The sequence below is a fragment of the Panulirus ornatus genome, chromosome 58, assembly GCF_036320965.1.
Source record: "Panulirus ornatus isolate Po-2019 chromosome 58, ASM3632096v1, whole genome shotgun sequence".
NCBI classification, from domain to species: domain Eukaryota; kingdom Metazoa; phylum Arthropoda; class Malacostraca; order Decapoda; family Palinuridae; genus Panulirus; species Panulirus ornatus.
Genome location: NC_092281.1, coordinates 22,602,164 through 22,621,839, shown reverse-complemented (window position 1 = coordinate 22,621,839; position 19,676 = coordinate 22,602,164). Strand labels below are relative to the sequence as shown.

The 19,676-nt window shown below is 40.9% G+C and overlaps 1 protein-coding gene across 1 annotated transcript in view; it reads right to left on the bottom strand.

Annotated features, from left to right (window-relative positions):
• The window catches only part of stc (nuclear transcription factor, X-box binding stc), a 98,174-nt gene that overhangs the window by 25,676 nt on the left and 52,822 nt on the right, over window positions 1–19,676 (bottom strand). The window contains exons 7-10 of the mRNA XM_071695636.1: window positions 18,852–19,065; window positions 18,470–18,700; window positions 7,520–7,701; window positions 2,747–2,954 (exon numbers count right to left, since the gene is read on the bottom strand). Coding sequence (XP_071551737.1) covers window positions 2,747–2,954; window positions 7,520–7,701; window positions 18,470–18,700; window positions 18,852–19,065 — 835 coding nt within the window. The remainder of the gene's footprint in view (window positions 1–2,746; window positions 2,955–7,519; window positions 7,702–18,469; window positions 18,701–18,851; window positions 19,066–19,676) is intronic.

The following is a 19,676-nucleotide window of genomic DNA, read 5'->3' as shown; positions in this document are numbered from 1 at the left end:
CATTAGATCCAATTCTGTAATACTCTGGATATATCTGCAAAACTAAGACAATAAAATGGCAAAAATCAGTGTCAAAGTGCATTCATTACTATTCTAATATACAAAGGCTTAAATCCTAGATAGATCTGATGCAATGTACCTGCCGTAATTACTTAATCACTCTCATCTACATCTGATGTTCTTTGTAGCTTAATCTCTCATCCTTCTGGTTCCAAAAGAAAGAGCATAGATTTATATCTTTTTCTTTTCATACTTGTTTGCCAATTCCCACGTTAGGAAGGTAGCACTAAAAACAAAAGAAGGAAGGCTGCATTTGCTCACATCCATTCTATAGTTGTCATCTTCAATGCCCTGAAACGGTAGTCCCCTATACCACAACCAGGCCCCATAGACCTTTCCATGGTTTACCCCGGATGCTTTACTAACCCTGGTTCAGTCCAATGACAGCATGTTGACCCCTGCATGCCACATTACTCCAGTTTACTCCATCCAATACACACCTTTCACCCTCCTGCAAGTTCAGGTCCAAATCACTCAAAATCTTTTTCACTCCCTTCCATTTCCAATTTCATTCCCCCTACTCTTTGTCCCCTTCACTTCTAACACATTTATTTTCTTAGTCAACCTCTCATTCACCTCATATGTCCAAATCATTTCAGCACACCCTCTGCACTCTTACAACATCACTCATTTTATTACCACACATCTCTCTTGTCATAGAAGGCAACTAAGAAGGGTGGGAACAGGTGACTGGAAATTTTCCCTTCCTGTATCACTTTCCAAAAGAAGGAACAGAACATAAAGCCAACCGAGGAATTTTCCCTCTATGGCTCAGCCATCTGTTCCTTTCCCTACCTCATTCAGGTGGGGAAACAGCAAGCAAGTAAAAAAGAAATTCTGTCTTACCCTTTTATCACTTACCCAATCACTCCACCTCAAACCACACTTTGTCCCCAAATATTTTCTTTACAACACATCCACCCTCTTCCACACTTTCTCATTTACAGACCATGCTTCACATCCATTTAAAATTGTTTAAACTAGTATACCTTTAAAGATACTCAATTTAGCCCTCCCAGATAACGATTCATCTCCTTTAGCCACTCTAAGACTCACTTCTGCTTTCATGGTTCTATTTGCTACCATGCCCACTCCAAGGGATCTAAAATAGTTCACTTCCTCCATATTTTCTCCATTCAATCTCACTCCCCAATAACCTGTCCCTCTACCTAACTAAAGCTGATAACTTTGCTTTTATTCACATTTACTTTCAACTTCCTCCTTTCGCCCACTCTTCCAAACTCAGTCACCAACGTTTGCAGTTTCTCACTCGAATGTGCCAACAGTGCAGTGTCATCAGCAAACAACAAATGATTCACTTCCCAGGCTCCTTCATCTCCTAAAGACTGTATACTTACCCTTTCTCCAAAACCTACATTTACTTACTTCATCTCCCAATCCATAGAAATATCAAACAGCCATGGCAACATCACACACCCTTCATTTGGAACCACTCTTTTTCCTCTCTTCCTACTCAGACACACACCTTAAAGCCTATATGAAAAGTTTTCACTGCCTCTAGCAGTTTTCTTTCCACAACACATACTCTTAAGAATTCCACAAGGCATTTCAATCATATGTTTCTCTAGATCTATACATGCTACATACAAATCAGTCTGTTTCTCTACATATTTCTCACACATCCTCTAAAGCAAATAACTGATCCACACATCCCTACCATTTCTGAAATCACATTGTTTCTCCCAAGTTTGATAATCTGTATATGCTTTCACCCTGTCAATCACGAAATCACATCATTTCTCCCCAGTATGATAATCTGTATATGCTTTCACTCCGTCAATCACTACCATTCCATACAACTTACCAGGTATACCCAAAAAATCTACACATCTATTGCCTTTACAAATTGGCAATAAACATGCACTATGCATATTTTCAGGCACTGCTCAATGAACCATACAAACAATGGGACATAAGAAAGAATAGTGAGAGGTGGGATGAGGAAGCAAAGTCGCTGGTGAAAGGGAAAAGATAGGTGTATAAGCAATACATACATAAAAGGTGCACAAATGATTCAGTGATGTCTAAGGGAATGCAGTAAGAGGTCAAGAGGAAGGTGCAGGAGTTAAAAAAGATGGCAAATGAGAGCTGGGGTGAGAGATTATGAGCAAGCTTCACACTACATATCCTCCTCGCATTTTCAATCAAATCTTACCAACTCTATTTATGATATACAAGTTGTTCATTTTTACTGCTTTCATATCTACCCTACCCTGACCTACATAAACTTGGGTTCCAGGGATATACATCAAAGCTTGGGCAAGTACTCCTTCAAGCAAGTTCCTTGTACACTCTAAAGTTAAATTTCTACTATTCACCAGCTTTCAGTGTACCTCCTTTTTTTTTCCATGCATAACTTGATTCAACTTCAGCTTTCCTATGACCATCCAGAATCAACGTTACTCCTAAATATCTGAAATAATCCTAAACTGAAATTTCAGTTCTTGAACATGCATATTGATACCACACTATGATCTCCCATCATTTCCAAAGAGTCTTACTTCTTTTCACTTTCATCTTCTGCCTTCTATATAAATCATGAAGAGGTTTACTTCATGATTTTCTTTCATTTTCATACAAAACGGTAACACTAATGTGAAACATCCAAACTCAATAAAGTTTTATTTTAGCTAAATTATCCATCTAATACCATATACTAACATACCTCCCTGACTTTCATGACCAAATCTGTCAATGCATCATGAACCATCTTGGCGAGGTTTGGATCCTTGCGAGCTTCTTCCTTCATGAAATCAGAGTAAAGCCCACATGAGTTACCAAGCTTCTCTCGGGCCTCAGGATTCTCTATCTGCAGAGCTAATGCCAGACGACGGTTCCGTTCTTCTGTCTGACATTCCTCACTGCATGCCAATCTATCAGTTATGAAAATAACACTGTAGATAACAATATACAAAGTAACAAGCATTATAAAAACACTAAACATGAAGACTATATCTTTGGTATTGTCTGATTATTTTCATCAGCAAATAACTGTCTCACTTCCCTTGCCCCTCTCTCCAAGACACTGACATTTACCTCCCTCAACAACCCACCCATAAACAAACTGAACAACCATGGTGACATTCATGGACCTCTGTGGTGTAGGGTTTAGTGTTTCTGACAGTGATGCATTCACGAACTGCCTACGGTCAAGCACATAGGTTTGAATTCTGGTTGCAGCAGTCAGTCCACTGTCAACCTTATGGGTTCGCAGATAAAATGGGTAGCAATGCTGTTTCCTGTGGGGCAGGGTGGCGCTTGGAATGGGTGAAGGCAAGCAAGTATGAACATGTACATGCCCTGATTCGGTCCACTAACAGCACATCTCCCCTGGTATAACACATCATTCCAATTCACTATTCCTTGCATGCCTCTCACCCTCATGAATGTTCAGGCCCAGGTCACTCAAAATCTTTTTCACTCCATCCTTCCACCTCCAATTTGGTCACCCACTTCTCCTTATTCCCTCCATCTCTGACCCATACATCCCTTTTATCAATCTGTCAAAGTATTCCGTGTATCATAGAAGGCGACCAAGAGGGGTGGGAGTGGGTGGCTGGAAATCCTCCCATCCTCTATTACTTTCCAGAAGAAAGAACAGAGCAGTGCCAAATGAGGAATTTTCCCTTTCAGGCTCTGTCATTCCTTCTTGGCACTATTTCACTTACACAGAAAATGGCAAGCATTAATGAAAAAACTGTGCATCATTTTATTTCTTAAGAGGAGATGGCACGAGCAGCTGAGGCCCTAATCAAGGCCATCCCACTAACCAGGTCCTGGGATATGACGGTCAGAGAGAATCAGACGAGTGCGACATGACCTCAACTCAACACCAGGACAATTCAGGGTCATCAATTTCATACTCAGAGATTGAGTCACACAGTGCTAAAGCATCCTCAAGTTCATCATCACCTAAAGCAACAAGATGCTGGCCATGATCACACATGCAAGGTATTGTGATTGGGATAAACAAACATGGTGTGTTTTGTTAAAGGAGCCTAAATATCCTGAAATATAACAATACACACTTTTATAACTCTTCACAACACTTTGCAAAATTTTACAGAAGGGGGAGACATTTGTTGTATGCACAGAGGGGTATTTGTGAAACACAACAGCAGTTCACAAACAAATGATGGTTACAACTTCAAACTCATGGTGAGGTGCCTGAGGATTGGCGGAATGCGTGCATAGTGCCATTGTACAAAGGCAAAGGGGATAAGAGTGAGTGCTCAAATTACAGAGGTATAAGTTTGTTGAGTATTCCTGGTAAATTATATGGGAGGATATTGATTGAGAGGGTGAAGGCATGTACAGAGCATCAGATTGGGGAAGAGCAGTGTGGTTTCAGAAGTGGTAGAGGATGTGTGGATCAGGTATTTGCTTTGAAGAATGTATGTGAGAAATACTTAGAAAAGCAAATGGATTTGTATGTAGCATTTATGGATCTGGAGAAGGCATATGATAGAGTTGATAGAGATGCTCTGTGGAAGGTATTAAGAATATATGGTGTGGGAGGCAAGTTGTTAGAAGCAGTGAAAAGTTTTTATCGAGGATGTAAGGCATGTGTACGTGTAGGAAGAGAGGAAAGTGATTGGTTCTCAGTGAATGTAGGTTTGTGGCAGGGGTGTGTGATGTCTCCATGGTTGTTTAATTTGTTTATGGATGGGGTTGTTAGGGAGGTGAATGCAAGAGTTTTGAAAAGAGGGGCAAGTATGAAGTCTGTTGGGGATGAGAGAGCTTGGGAAGTGAGTCAGTTGTTGTTCGCTGATGATACAGCGCTGGTGGCTGATTCATGTGAGAAACTGCAGAAGCTGGTGACTGAGTTTGGTAAAGTGTGTCAAAGAAGAAAGTTAAGAGTAAATGTTAATAAGAGCAAGGTTATTAGGTACAGTAGGGTTGAGGTACAAGTCAATTGGGAGGTGAGTTTGAATGGAGAAAAACTGGAGGAAGTGAAGTGTTTTAGATATCTGAGAGTGGATCTGGCAGCGGATGGAACCATGGAAGCGGAAGTGGATCATAGGGTGGGGGAGGGGGCGAAAATTCTGGGAGCCTTGAAGAATGTGTGGAAGTCGAGAACATTATCTCGGAAAGCAAAAATGGGTATGTTTGAAGGAATAGTGGTTCCAACAATGTTGTATGGTTGCGAGGCGTGGGCTATGGATAGAGTTGTGCGCAGGAGGATGGATGTGCTGGAAATGAGATGTTTGAGGACAATGTGTGGTGTGAGGTGGTTTGATCGAGTAAGTAACGTAAGGGTAAGAGAGATGTGTGGAAATAAAAAGAGTGTGGTTGAGAGAGCAGAAGAAATGGTTCGGGCACATGGAGAGAATGAGTGAGGAAAGATTGACCAAGAGAATATATGTGTCGGAGGTGGAGGGAACGAGGAGAAGAGGGAGACCAAATTGGAGGTGGAAAGATGGAGTGAAAAAGATTTTGTGTGATCGGGGCCTGAACATGCAGGAGGGTGAAAGGAGGGCAAGGAATAGAGTGAATTGGAGCGATGTGGTATACCGGGGTTGACATGCTGTCAGTGGATTGAATCAAGGCATGTGAAGCGTCTGGGGTAAACCATGGAAAGCTGTGTAGGTATGTATATTTGCGTGTGTGGACGTATGTATATACATGTGTATGGGGGTGGGTTGGGCCATTTCTTTTGTCTGTTTCCTTGCGCTACCTCGCAAACGCGGGAGACAGCGACAAAAAAAAAAAAAAAAAACTCAAACTATTGAAATATCGCTATATACACTGATAAATGCTTTAAAAACACTTCTAAGCTCTTTATAAACAGTTTTTCTTTTCTTTTTGTCGCTGTCTCCCGCGTTTGCGAGGTAGCGCAAGGAAACAGACGAAAGAAATGGCCCAACCTACCCCCATACACATGTATATACATACGTCCACACACGCAAATACACATACCTACACAGCTTTCCATGGTTTACCCCAGACGCTTCACATGCCCTGATTCAATCCACTGACAGCATGTCAACCCCGGTATACCACATCGCTCCAATTCACTCTATTCCTTGCCCTCCTTTCACCCTCCTGCATGTTCAGGCCCCGATCACACAAAATCTTTTTCACTCCATCTTTCCACCTCCAATTTGGTCTCCCTCTTCTCCTCGTTCCCTCCACCTCCGACACATATATCCTCTTGGTCAATCTTTCCTCACTCATTCTCTCCATGTGCCCAAACCATTCCAAAACACCCTCTTCTGCTCTCTCAACCACGTTCTTTTTATTTCCACACATCTCTCTTACCCTTACGTTACTTACTCGATCAAACCACCTCACACCACACATTGTCCTCAAACATCTCATTTCCAGCACATCCACCCTCCTGCGCACAACTCTATCCATAGCCCACGCCTCGCAACCATACAACATTGTTGGAACCACTATTCCTTCAAACATACCCATTTTTGCTTTCCGAGATAATGTTCTCGACTTCCACACATTCTTCAAGGCTCCCAGAATTTTCGCCCCCTCCCCCACCCTATGATCCATTTCCACTTCCATGGTTCCATCCGCTGCCAGATCCACTCCCAGATATCTAAAACACTTCACTTCCTCCAGTTTTTCTCCATTCAAACTCACCTCCCAATTGACTTGACCCTCAACCCTACTGCACCTAATAACCTTGCTCTTATTCACATTTACTCTTAACTTTCTTCTTTCACACACTTTACCAAACTCAGTCACCAGCTTCTGCAGTTTCTCACATGAATCAGCCACCAGCGCTGTATCATCAACTAACAACAACTGACTCACTTCCCAAGCTCTCTCATCCTCAACAGACTTCATACTTGCCCCTCTTTCCAAAACTCTTGCATTCACCTCCCTAACAACCCCATCCATAAACATATTAAACAACCATGGAGACATCACACACCCCTGCCGAACACCTACATTCACTGAGAACCAATCACTTTCCTCTCTTCCTACACGTACACAAATAAACAGTTTTATTTGCAAATATTAGGGCACAATAGATGACAGGAGTGTGTGTGAGGGACCAAAAAAGTCTCTAAAGAGCTACCACACAGATCCTTCCAGCATAGCTGCTGAGAAACTACTGATGCACTTATAATGCATGCTACTCTGGATTGCCATACATCTCAACAGAATTGGATTACTAAGAGAGAGAAGGATTCAAGAATGATGCACCAAAATTTCATGCATCAATCAGAACTGCTCAATCTCAGGTGAAATATTTTCTTTTGAGTGATGCAACAGTCATGACAGGTACAAAATGAGAGAGACTAGAAACTGTTATGATATTCTTGTCATGGTACACAAGGGTGCTAAGCCTCTCAGTAGCATACTGCTCTCTCAAAAAGTGCAATTTCAATTAAATGGGTATAAGTAGTTAAAATGAAAATCACAAAACAAAAATTTCCCTTGAAAACAAGAAAAAAAAGATAATAGTGAAACCTACCTTTTCAGCTTGTCAGGTCTTGCTGTAGCAGTGAATATGTCTGTCAGGTCTACAGAGCATCCACTGTTCATGTTTTGCATTTGGGAAGCTAACATGGAGGTGGCCAGGGTGCGGTATTCCCTGTCATTCTCTGAGCACTGAAGAGTGGCCTTGCGATGTCCACATTCACATGAAATTTTAACCTGTACAAATTTTCATTTCATTTAAATAGTTTTCCAAGAAACATCTAATTTCTATTAATGAAGGATACTAGAAACATTCTTACAAGTATGAACTCCATACATTCATAACTATATGCTTATATCTTCAATTTTCAAACCTGTAATTACAAGCTCATCCTAATCCTTCCTCCAATTAGTAATTACTCACTGCACTGCTATAAAATTTCTAGAAGACCACTGAGCACTCTTATTTAGAAAATCATCTTAACAAAATAATTGGATAATACAAACAAGGCTTGAACAATACTCATATTAAAAAGGAAGAATAATAAGAGTGTCTGCTCACTTCCTTTGGGTATTCTTATCATTACTGTTACCATTTACTTTTTTGATGGAGGCTTCATTCATGGACAAAAGTCCATACCACAGCCAGGCCTTGATTGAAATACAAAGAGGTCAATGAACTGAACATGGGAAAGAAAGACACAAGGGAAAGTAGTTATGAATTTCATGAATTTTGGAGGAAGTGAAAAACCTGTCTTTTAAAGTGCACCAGGTCACAGTTACTAGAAAAGACATGAGACGGGAGAAATGGGGAGAAAGAATACTTCCCACATATTCCCTGTGTGTCATAAAAAGCAAATACAAAGAGGTCAATGAACTGAACATGGGAAAGAAAGACACAAGGGAAAGTAGTTATGAATTTCATGAATTTTGGAGGAAGTGAAAAAACCTGTCTTTTAAAGTGCACCAGGTCACAGTTACTAGAAAAGACATGAGACGGGAGAAATGGGGAGAAAGAATACTTCCCACATATTCCCTGTGTGTCATAAAAAGCACCTAAAAAAGGAGGAAGCAGGAGGTTGGAAATCCTCCCCTCCAGTTTTTACATTTCCAAAAGAAGGAACAGAGAAGAGGGCTAAGTGAGGATTTTCCCTCAAAGGCTAGATCTCCGTTCTTGATGCTACCTCAGTAATGCCAGAAATGGCAAATATGTATGAAAAAAAAAAAAAAAATATATAAAGTAAAGTGTGTGGAAGAAGAAAGTTAAGAGTAAATGTGAATAAGAGAAAGGTTATTAGGTACAGTAGGGTTGAGGGTCAAGTCAATTGGGAGGTGAGTTTGAATGGAGAAAAACTGGAGGAAGTGAAGTGTTTTAGATATCTGGGAGTGGATCTGGCAGCGGATGGAACCATGGAAGCGGAAGTGGATCATAGGGTGGGGGAGGGGGCGAAAATTCTGGGGGCCTTGAAGAATGTGTGGAAGTCGAGAACATTATCTCGGAAAGCAAAAATGGGTATGTTTGAAGGAATAGTGGTTCCAACAATGTTGTATGGTTGCGAGGCGTGGGCTATGGATAGAGTTGTGCGCAGGAGGATGGATGTGCTGGAAATGAGATGTTTGAGGACAATGTGTGGTGTGAGGTGGTTTGATCGAGTGAGTAACGTAAGGGTAAGAGAGATGTGTGGAAATAAAAAGAGCGTGGTTGAGAGAGCAGAAGAGGGTGTTTTGAAGTGGTTTGGGCACATGGAGAGGATGAGTGAGGAAAGATTGACCAATAGGATATATGTGTCGGAGGTGGAGGGAACAAGGAGAAGAGGGAGACCAAATTGGAGGTGGAAAGATGGAGTGAAAAAGATTTTGTGTGATCGGGGCCTGAACATGCAGGAGGGTGAAAGGAGGGCAAGGAACAGAGTGAATTGGAGCGATGTGGTATACCGGGGCTGACGTGCTGTCAGTGGATTGAATCAGGGCATGTGAAGCGTCTGGGGTAAACCATGGAAAGCTGTGTAGGTATGTATATTTGCGTGTGTGGACGTATGTATATACATGTGTATGGGGGGGGGGGGTTGGGCCATTTCTTTCGTCTGTTTCCTTGCGCTACCTCGCAAACGCGGGAGACAGCGACAAAGTATAAAAAAAAAGAAAAATATATATATATATATATATATAGGGAGTGTACAGAATGGAAAAAGGTGAGAACAATGGAAGTAAGGGGAGTGGGGGAGGAATGGGATGTATTTAGGGAATCAGTGATGGATTGCGCAAAAGATGCTTGTGGCATGAGAAGAGTGGGAGGTGGGCTGTTTAGAAAGGGTAGTGAGTGGTGGGATGAAGAAGTAAGAGTATTAGTGAAAGAGAAGAGAGAGGCATTTGGACGATTTTTGCAGGGAAAAAATGCAATTGAGTGGGAGAAGTATAAAAGAAAGAGAAAGGAGGTCAAGAGAAAGGTGCAAGAGGTGAAAAAAAGGGCAAATGAGAGTTGGGGTGAGAGACTATCAGTAAATTTTAGGGAGAATAAAAAGATGTTCTGGAAGGAGGTAAATAGGGTGCGTAAGACAAGGGAGCAAATGGGAACTTCAGTGAAGGGCGTAAATGGGGAGGTGATAACAAGTAGCGGTGATGTGAGAAGGAGATGGAATGAGTATTTTGAAGGTTTGTTGAATGTGTCTGATGACAGAGTGGCAGATATAGGGTGTTTTGGTCGAGGTGGTGTGCAAAGTGAGAGGGTTAGGGAAAATGATTTGGTAAACAGAGAAGAGGTAGTAAAAGCTTTGCGGAAGATGAAAGCCGGCAAGGCAGCAGGTTTGGATGGTATTGCAGTGGAATTTATTAAAAAAGGGGGTGACTGTATTGTTGACTGGTTGGTAAGGTTATTTAATGTATCCCCCACCCTATGATTCACTTCCACTTCCATGGTTCCATCCCTGCCAGATCCACCCCAGATATCTAAAACCTTCATTTCCCCTCCTTTTTTCCCTCCATTCAAATTTTACCCCCCAAATTTGGGACTTGACCCTCAACCCTACGAAAACCTAAAACCTTGCTCTTATTCACATTTACTCTTAACTTTTTTTCTTCCACACATTTTCCCAAAACTCAGTCCCCAAGTTTCTGAAAGTTTCTCAAAAAGAATCACCACCAGCGCTTTTATCATCAGCGAACAAAAACCCTGACCATTTTCCAACCTCTCACCCCCAAAACAGCCCCTTCATACTTGCCCCTCTTTCCAAAACTCTTGCATTCACCTCCCTAAAAAAACCCCACCCCAAAAACCAAAATTAAACAACCATGGAGACATCAAAACACCCCTGCCAAAAAACCACATTCACTGAGAACCAATTTTTTTCCCCCTCCCCTTCCTACCGTACAAAAACCCTTACATCCTCGTTAAAAATTTTTTCATTTGCTTCAAACCCAACTTGCCTCCCACACAATAAATTCTTAATCCCTTTTCACAAAACCCATTTTAATTCAACTCTATCATATCCCTTCTCCAGAAACATAAATGCGACATACAAATCCATTTGCTTTTCTAAGTATTTCTCACATCCCTTCTTCAAAGCAAACACCTGATCCAACATCCTCAACCACTTCTGAAACCACACTGCTCTTCCCCAATCTGATGCTCTGTACATGCCTTCACCCTCTAAATCAATACCCTCCCAAAAAATTTACCGGGAAAATATTTCAAAAAACCCTTATACCACTGAAATTTAAAGCACTCACTCTTACCCTTTTTCCCCTTTGCCTTTGTACAATGGCACTATGCACGCATTCCCCAATCCTCAGGCATCTCCCCCATGACCCATACATACTTTTAAATTTAACCTTACCAACCAGTCAACAATAAAGCCCACCCCCTTTTTTAATAAATTCCACGCAATACCAACCAAACCTGCTGCCTTGCCGGTTTTTCATCTTCCGCAAAGCTTTCACTACCCCCTTTCTTTTTCCCAAAATAAATTTTCCCTAACCCTCTCACTTTGCACACCACCTCGACCAAAACACCCTATACTGCCACTCTATCATCAAACACATTCAACAAACCTTCAAAATACTCACTCCATCTCCTTCTCATCCCCACTACTTTTTTATCACCTCCCCTTTTTGCCCCCTTCACTAATTTCCCCCATTTGCTCCCTTGTTTTTACGCACTTTTTTTAAACCCCCTTTCCCCAGAACACCCTTTTTATTCTCCCAAAATTTAATGATACTCTCTCACCCCAAGTCACATTTGCCCTTTTTTTCACCTTTGCACCTTTTTTTTCCCCCTTTCTTTTTTTTAAACCCCCCCCTTTTTTTTTTTTTTAAAAACCCCCCCCTTTTTTTTAAAAAATTTTTCTTCTTTTCCCCCCACTTTTTTTTTTTATATATATTTATTTAAAATTTTTTTTTTTTTGTTTTGGGGTTTTGGAAAAAAAAAAGGGGGGAAAAAAAAAAAAAAAAAAAAAAAAATTAAAGGGGGGGAAAAAAAAAAAAATTTTTGGGGGGGGGGGGGGGGTGTTTTGGGCCCCGGGTGGTTTTTTTAAAAAAAGGGGGGGGGAAAAGGGGGGGTTTTGGGAAAGGGGGGAAATTTTTTGGGGGGGGGGGGAAAAAAAAAAGGGGGAAAATTTTTCCTTTTTTTTTTTGGGGGGGAAAAAAAAAAAAGGGGGGGGAAAAAAGGGGGGGGAAAAAAAAAAAATTTTAAAAAAAAATTAAATTTTGGGGGTTAAAGGGGGGGGGGAAAGGGGGAAAAAAGGGGGGAAATGGGTTTTTTGAAGGGGGTTTGGGGGGAAAAGGAACCTTTGGGGGAAAAGGGGGGAAAAAAGGGGGGGGGGGGGGGTTTAAAAATGGGGAATTGGGTTTTTTTTGGGGGGAAAAAAAAGGGGGGGGAAAGGGGGGGGGAAAAAAAAAAAAGGGGGGGGGGGGGGAAAAAAGGGGGGGGGGGGTTTTTTTGGGGGGGGGGAAAAAAAAGGGGGGGGGTTTTTGATGGGGGGGTTTTTTTAAAAATTTTAAAAAAAGGGGGTGGGGGGGAAGGGGAAATTTTTTTTTAAAAAAAAAAGGGGGGAAAAAAAAAGGTTTTTTGGGGGGGAAAAAGGGGGGGAAAAGGGGGGGAAAAAAAGGAAAAAAAAAGGGGTTTTAAAAAGGGGGGGGGGGGGGTTTTTTTGGGGGTTTGGAAAATTTGGGGGGTTTTTAAAAGGGTTTTTAACGTGTAGGAAGAGAGGAAAGTGATTGGTTCTCAGTGAATGTAGGTTTGCGGCAGGGGTGTGTGATGTCTCCATGGTTGTTTAATTTGTTTATGGATGGGGTTGTTAGGGAGGTAAATGCAAGAGCTTTGGAAAGAGGGGCAAGTATGAAGTCTGTTGGGGATGAGAGAGCTTGGGAAGTGAGTCAGTTGTTGTTCGCTGATGATACAGCGCTGGTGGCTGATTCATGTGAGAAACTGCAGAAGCTGGTGACTGAGTTTGGTAAAGTGTGTGGAAGAAGAAAGTTAAGAGTAAATGTGAATAAGAGCAAGGTTATTAGGTACAGTAGGGTTGAGGGTCAAGTCAATTGGGAGGTGAGTTTGAATGGAGAAAAACTGGAGGAAGTGAAGTGTTTTAGATATCTGGGAGTGGATCTGGTAGCGGATGGAACCATGGAAGCGGAAGTGGATCATAGGGTGGGGGAGGGGGCGAAAATTCTGGGGGCCTTGAAGAATGTGTGGAAGTCGAGAACATTATCTCGGAAAGCAAAAATGGGTATGTTTGAAGGAATAGTGGTTCCAACAATGTTGTATGGTTGCGAGGGGTGGGCTATGGATAGAGTTGTGCGCAGGAGGATGGATGTGCTGGAAATGAGATGTTTGAGGACAATGTGTGGTGTGAGGTGGTTTGATCGAGTGAGTAACGTAAGGGTAAGAGAGATGTGTGGAAATAAAAAGAGCGTGGTTGAGAGAGCAGAGGAGGGTGTTTTGAAGTGGTTTGGGCACATGGAGAGAATGAGTGAGGAAAGATTGACCAAGAGGATATATGTGTCGGAGGTGGAGGGAACGAGGAGAAGAGGGAGACCAAATTGGAGGTGGAAAGATGGAGTGAAAAAGATTTTGTGTGATCGGGGCCTGAACATGCAGGAGGGTGAAAGGAGGGCAAGGAATAGAGTGAATTGGAGCGATGTGGTATACCGGGGTTGACGTGCTGTCAGTGGATTGAATCAGGGCATGTGAAGCGTCTGGGGAAAACCATGGAAGGCTGTGTAGGTATGTATATTTGCGTGTGTGGACGTATGTATATACATGTGTATGGGGGGGGGTTGGGCCATTTCTTTCGTCTGTTTCCTTGCGCTACCTCGCAGGCGCGGGAGACAGCGACAAAGTATAAAAAAAAAAAAAAAAAAAATATATATATATATATATATATATATATATATATATATATATATATATATATATATCATAGAAGTCTATTTATTTTTCATTATACTTAATTGCTGTTTCCCATGTCAGCGAGGTAGCACAATGAAATAGACGAGGAATGGCCCAACCCACCCACGTACACATGTATATACATAAATGCCCATACATATATATAATTATTTTTTTTTGTGCGTGTGTGTGTGCAATTTCATGTGTGGCAGGGTGGCGACAGGAATGGATGAAGGCAGCAAGGATGAATATGTACATGTGTATACATGTATATGTCTGTGCACGTGCGGGTATTTATGTATATTTATATGTATGTGGGTGGGGTGGGCCATTCTTTCGTCTGTTTCCTTGTGCTACCTCACTGACGAGGAGGTGGCGATTAAGTATAATAAATAAATAAATAAATAAATAATAAATACATACACATTCAACTTATTTATCATACTTAATCACCATCTCCCACATTAGCGAGGTAGAGCAAGGAAATAGACAAAAGAATGGCCCAACCCACCCACATACACATGTACACACTTCCCATAAATGTCGACACAAGCACACAAACATACCAATACATTTCAGCGTATACCTACATATACATACACAGACATATACATATATACACATACACATATACATATTCATAATTGCTGCCTTCATCCATTCCTGTTATGCCCCCTCCACACATGAGAAAACACTCTCCCCATGCACGCACGAGGTAGCACTAGGAGAAGACAAAAAAAAAGCCACCTGTCTGGTGAGGCTGGGAGTCTGGTTGGTTAGTTGCATAGGGTGAAGATATTGAAACCACTGCAGCTGGCTATGAGAAGCTTACCTTGAGGATCATGGGCATATGTGTGTGTGTGTGTGTGTGTGTGTGTGTGTGTGTGTGTGTGTGTGTTTAGCCAAGTGGAAGGTGGGCAATGAAATCTCAACAGAGTACATGCAAGGGCATGCTGGCAAAGTACTGCAGCTGGGGAGTGTATCAGGGGGAGTGGGGAAGAATGTGGAGGAGGTAGTTATCTCCTTGTTGATAATTTTCATTTTATCTGCAAATATCAAATCTCTCCTTGTCATACATAACACTTAACAACATATAACTCACACAGCTCATTCTTCATAACTAGATCTTCCTATGGTGAGCACTCTGCGCTAGCCCTGCCTTTTGGCAAAATGGTAGGAGCAGTAGATAGAAGTAGTCTGTAGGAATTTTTCAGCAGGAGCATTAAGGAGAAACATTAGGTAGTAGCACAGTAGTAGGTAGGAACATCAGGCAGGAGCATCAGGTAGAAAAAGTCTTGGCAAACACTGTGCCAGAGTTGCCCTCTGCCAGTGGCCTGTTAAGAGCGAGGCACTAAAGGCTAAGTGCCATAAACACTGTGCCAGAGTTGCCGTCTACCAGTGGCCTGTTAAGAGCAAGGCACTAAAGGCTAAGAAATGGCACTGAAGTTCACAAGTTATGGAGACTCTACTGCCATGGCCATCCTCTGGAGGGAGTGTCAGCTGGGATCAGGCATCAGACATACAGACAGATAAATAGACAGAGTAAGGAAAGTTTTGACAAAAAGGATATATGTGTCAGAAGTGGAAGAAACAAGAAGGGGGAAAACATACAGGAGATGGAAAGATGGAGTGAAAAAGATTTTGAGAGATAGCAGCCTGAACATGTAGGAGGGTGAACAGCACTCACAGGATAGAGTGAACTGGAACGATGTGGTCCACACGTCAATATGTTATCAATGGACTGAACCAGGGAATATGAAGCAGCCAGGGGAAACCATAGAAAGGTCTGAGGGGCCTGGTTGTAGAATGGGATCTGTAGTTTCAGTGCATTACACATAGCAGCTAGAGAATGGATGAGAGAAAACGTGGCCTTTCTTCATCTGTTTCTGGCACTAACTTGTAAATGTAGGAAAAGGAGATCATGTACGAAAAATGGGGGACAAAGAAACTTTGAAAAGAATTTCATGGACAACGCAAACAAAAATCAGACTAAGGAATTCAAAGGAAAAAATTGTAGAGTATGAAATAAGGATATGTAAGAAACCTGATTAAAAGATTCAAAACTGTCTTCAGAGTGGAAGGCACTACAGCCCCTAAACTAGTGAGATGGAATGGGAAAGTGGCATTGGAAATCAGTGAGTTATCCATCAAAAAATATAACAGAAAGCTAAAAGGAACTGATCCGCACAAGGATTATAGTCCAGATGAAATTCATCATGTGTACAAAATATGTGTGAAGATACACTAGATATACCACATGAAATACTGTTCAAGATAACACTGGAGAGAGGCAAAGAGCAAAGGGAAAGGAAAAGGGCAATCAACATACTTATGTATATTAAAGGAAACTAGGAGCAGGCAATGAACTACAGACCAGTTTCACTAATGACTGTGGTGTGTAGGGTTCTGGAAAAAACTATAAGAAACCAAGTGGATGACTTTGGAATGGAAATATTGTAAATGAGAGACAGCATGGTGTTAGGGAAAGGAGGTTAGGTGTATCTAACCTCTGAGTTATAAGAGTTTCTATATTTTGGGACAAATGGGAAAATTGGGAGGACTGTTTATATCTGGACAGCTAGAAAGGATTTAACACTGAAATGCATGGGAGGCTGATCAAGAAGCTGGATTACTAGGCAGGAATTAGGGGGGATACTCTTTCGATAGATGGAAGTGACCAGTGGTGTGCCACAGGTCACCCTTCTTGATCTATGTTAATGACTTGCCTGAAGGTATGTAATCCTACCTGAATATGTCTGCAGATGATACAAAAGTCATGAGGGAAGTGAAAAGCTAGGAGGATTGTAACAACTTACAACGGGATCTAAACATACTCCAAAGTGGTTCTGAAACATGGTCAATGAAATTTAACCAAAGTATATGTAAAGTATTGAGAATGGAAAAAAGTGAGAGATGGACTCAATATAATTACTATTTAACAGGAAATAGGATTCAGGATAAAGTGTGTGAGAAAGGCTTGGGGGTCAGTACTGACCCTAACCAGTCACTAGAGTCCTGTATCTGGAGGAAAATTATGCAGACAAACTGTTTAGCGGCAAATATTGGAAGAGCTTTCACATAAAATATTCAACAAGCTAATCATTTCCTATGTAAGACTAAAACTAAAATATGCTTCTCAGATTTGGTCAACGCACCTAAAGAAGCACAAAGAGCTTATAGAGAAGGTCCAGATCAGAACAACAAAGATGGTACCAGAATTAAGAGAGCTAAGCTACAGGAAGGCTTTGGAGGCTTTAAATTTACCCACACTGGAAGACAGAAGGGTTACCTGATCAAATCCTTAAAGTTTTTGAGAGATTGCTGATGTGGATGGCAGAAATTTCTTCAAGGGATATAAATATAAAACAACTAAAGGGAATAACATGAAATTAAGAATCTTGTTAAAAAGGATTTAAAGTAATACTTTGTAGTATAAGAATGATGGATGAATAGAAAAGAATGACTGAGGACATGGCTTACACACACAGCAAACATAAATTTAAGAGGAAGTATAATAGTAAAGAATGTTCAAGAGATGGGGCCATACCAGGGTAAAACTCCCTCCCTGTACAGTGCAAATAGGTAACTCATTACAGGATATGTGGGTAAAATTCTGACTTTCTTATCCCCAGGGATAACCAATATCATAATCATATAGTACTTCTGTGTATATATACACTCAGTGTTACAGTGCTCCAGCTTTACAGTGAATTTCCCATTAATTCTTCCTCTGTATGTGCCTAAACTATCTCAGCACTCAATGTTATTCTTTCTCAACCTCTGTTTAACAGAATCAAATCTTTTAACATTATTCATTCTTGTTTAAATATCTTTCCAATCTAATTCCTTGTAGTTCATACTCTTTGAAAAACAATTTCTAAATTGCATATCATAACATCAAGTGATTCCTAAAACCTGTCACCCCCTTCCCTTTGATACTGTTCATACAGCATGTCATTTTCTTCATCACTCCACAATTCCTACAGAATGAAGTGCCTAAGTATCTACTATCAAGAACAGTTTTCATTCTGTTCATTCAACCATTTTCAACAACAAATATACATCATAACCCTGTAGCAGTATCTAGGCATTCATATCTAACTTGCCCTTTCTAGATGCCTTTTCAAACTTTAAACTGCAACACATACAGATTCCAATTTCCACTGTACAATACAAATACAGAATCCCTGGTTTCTACCATTTACCAACTCTTAACCTTCTACATAATCATACTCTCAGCTTTAACCTCTTTAAAACTGCCAATAAAAACAATCACAAATTATCCTTGTCTAATCTCAATATTACATAAAGCTTGTTACTCATCTGCTACATTCTCACATCACTGCCACATTTTCACTCTTACTGCACAGTGTCTTCTGTAAATTCATATGGCCTTCCACCCTTTTCCAGTTTTTTATTTCATATTTTCATTTTCATATTCTTTTAGAAGCAGTTATAAGACAAAGTCTATTTCTTTCTATATGGTGACTGAGTTGGTCATTGATATCCTACAACTATCCACTAACACTTCTGAAATTTTATCATTCATTCTCTAAACCTGTTGTTTTTGAAAATATCAATGGTAAAAATAAAAAACTTTCATCCCCATCCAATAAAACTGACCATCTCCTTGCAGGATGTGTCTGGACAAGCCTCAGTGTGGCAGGGACTGTTGCAGGGATGGCCACAAGATTCTCGAAGTTTCACACACTTCTGTGTACAGAATGTCCCCTCAGGGACACATGGCTGTTCATGGCAAACTCGTTGACATTTATGCAGGCCACAGGGTAATGGACGTCCACACAGTGCACCACATGAAACTCCACTCAAGTAGCAAAGTGTACGCAGCATTACCTGAAAAAATATCCATGCAGATGAGACATATGACTGAATTTCTCTTAAATGCTTATATATTTTAGAAAGTATGATCTTGATCTGGAAACAAATCCCTTTGTATCTTAACAACTCAAAAGAAAAAATGTTCTAAACATACAAAATATCTTACCTTGTGATTTCCATAGCATGGTTTATCAACAAACACGGTACACGGAGGGCAGGATTCATCTGGATGACATGGATGGGTAGCTTCATGATGGCAGTTCTGGGGCCGCTGACACGGATTTTCACAGCAAGGGGGCTTGGTTCCACAAGGCACAGGTGGGTAAATCACAGAGGCACCACAGTGGCAGGTTAGCTCCTCAAAGCTTGTATGCAAGCATCTAAAATGAAGAGAGAAAAATTAAGAAGACTAAAAGTTACTAGTCTTGAAGTATCATCAACTTACACCAATAAAAATTACCATTATCACACTAGTGTGGTGAAATTTTCCCTTCACTTTCAAACATGCAGCTACTATAAAATAGTAACATGAGTAACTTTCAGTCAGGGCAATAAAACTCTCTCATCGCTCACAACTTCAAAAGACCATGAACAGGAGAAAGGACAACATCAACAGTATATTCAATCTGAAACAATACAGCATGCTTCAACCCACCCATGAAAATTTGAGGCACTTGCAGAGAGTCAAGCTTCAAGCCTGTGGCTGCTACATTAATCATTCTTCTGAGAGAATATGGACTCCATCGTGGAACTAATCAAAAAATGTTTGAAGACTTAGACATAAATACAATTTCATCTCTATTGTAACAGAAGACTTCATTAATCATTCTAAACCCTCTAATTTTGTCCTGTTGCTTTGATATCTACCATTTTGAAAGTCTTTGAATCCCTCCTCAACTACAAATCCTCATACATCTTGAATCTCAAAGTCTTCAATCAGATCATCATTTTGGCTTTCCAAAGATGAAATCCACTAGAGATATTCTTTCCC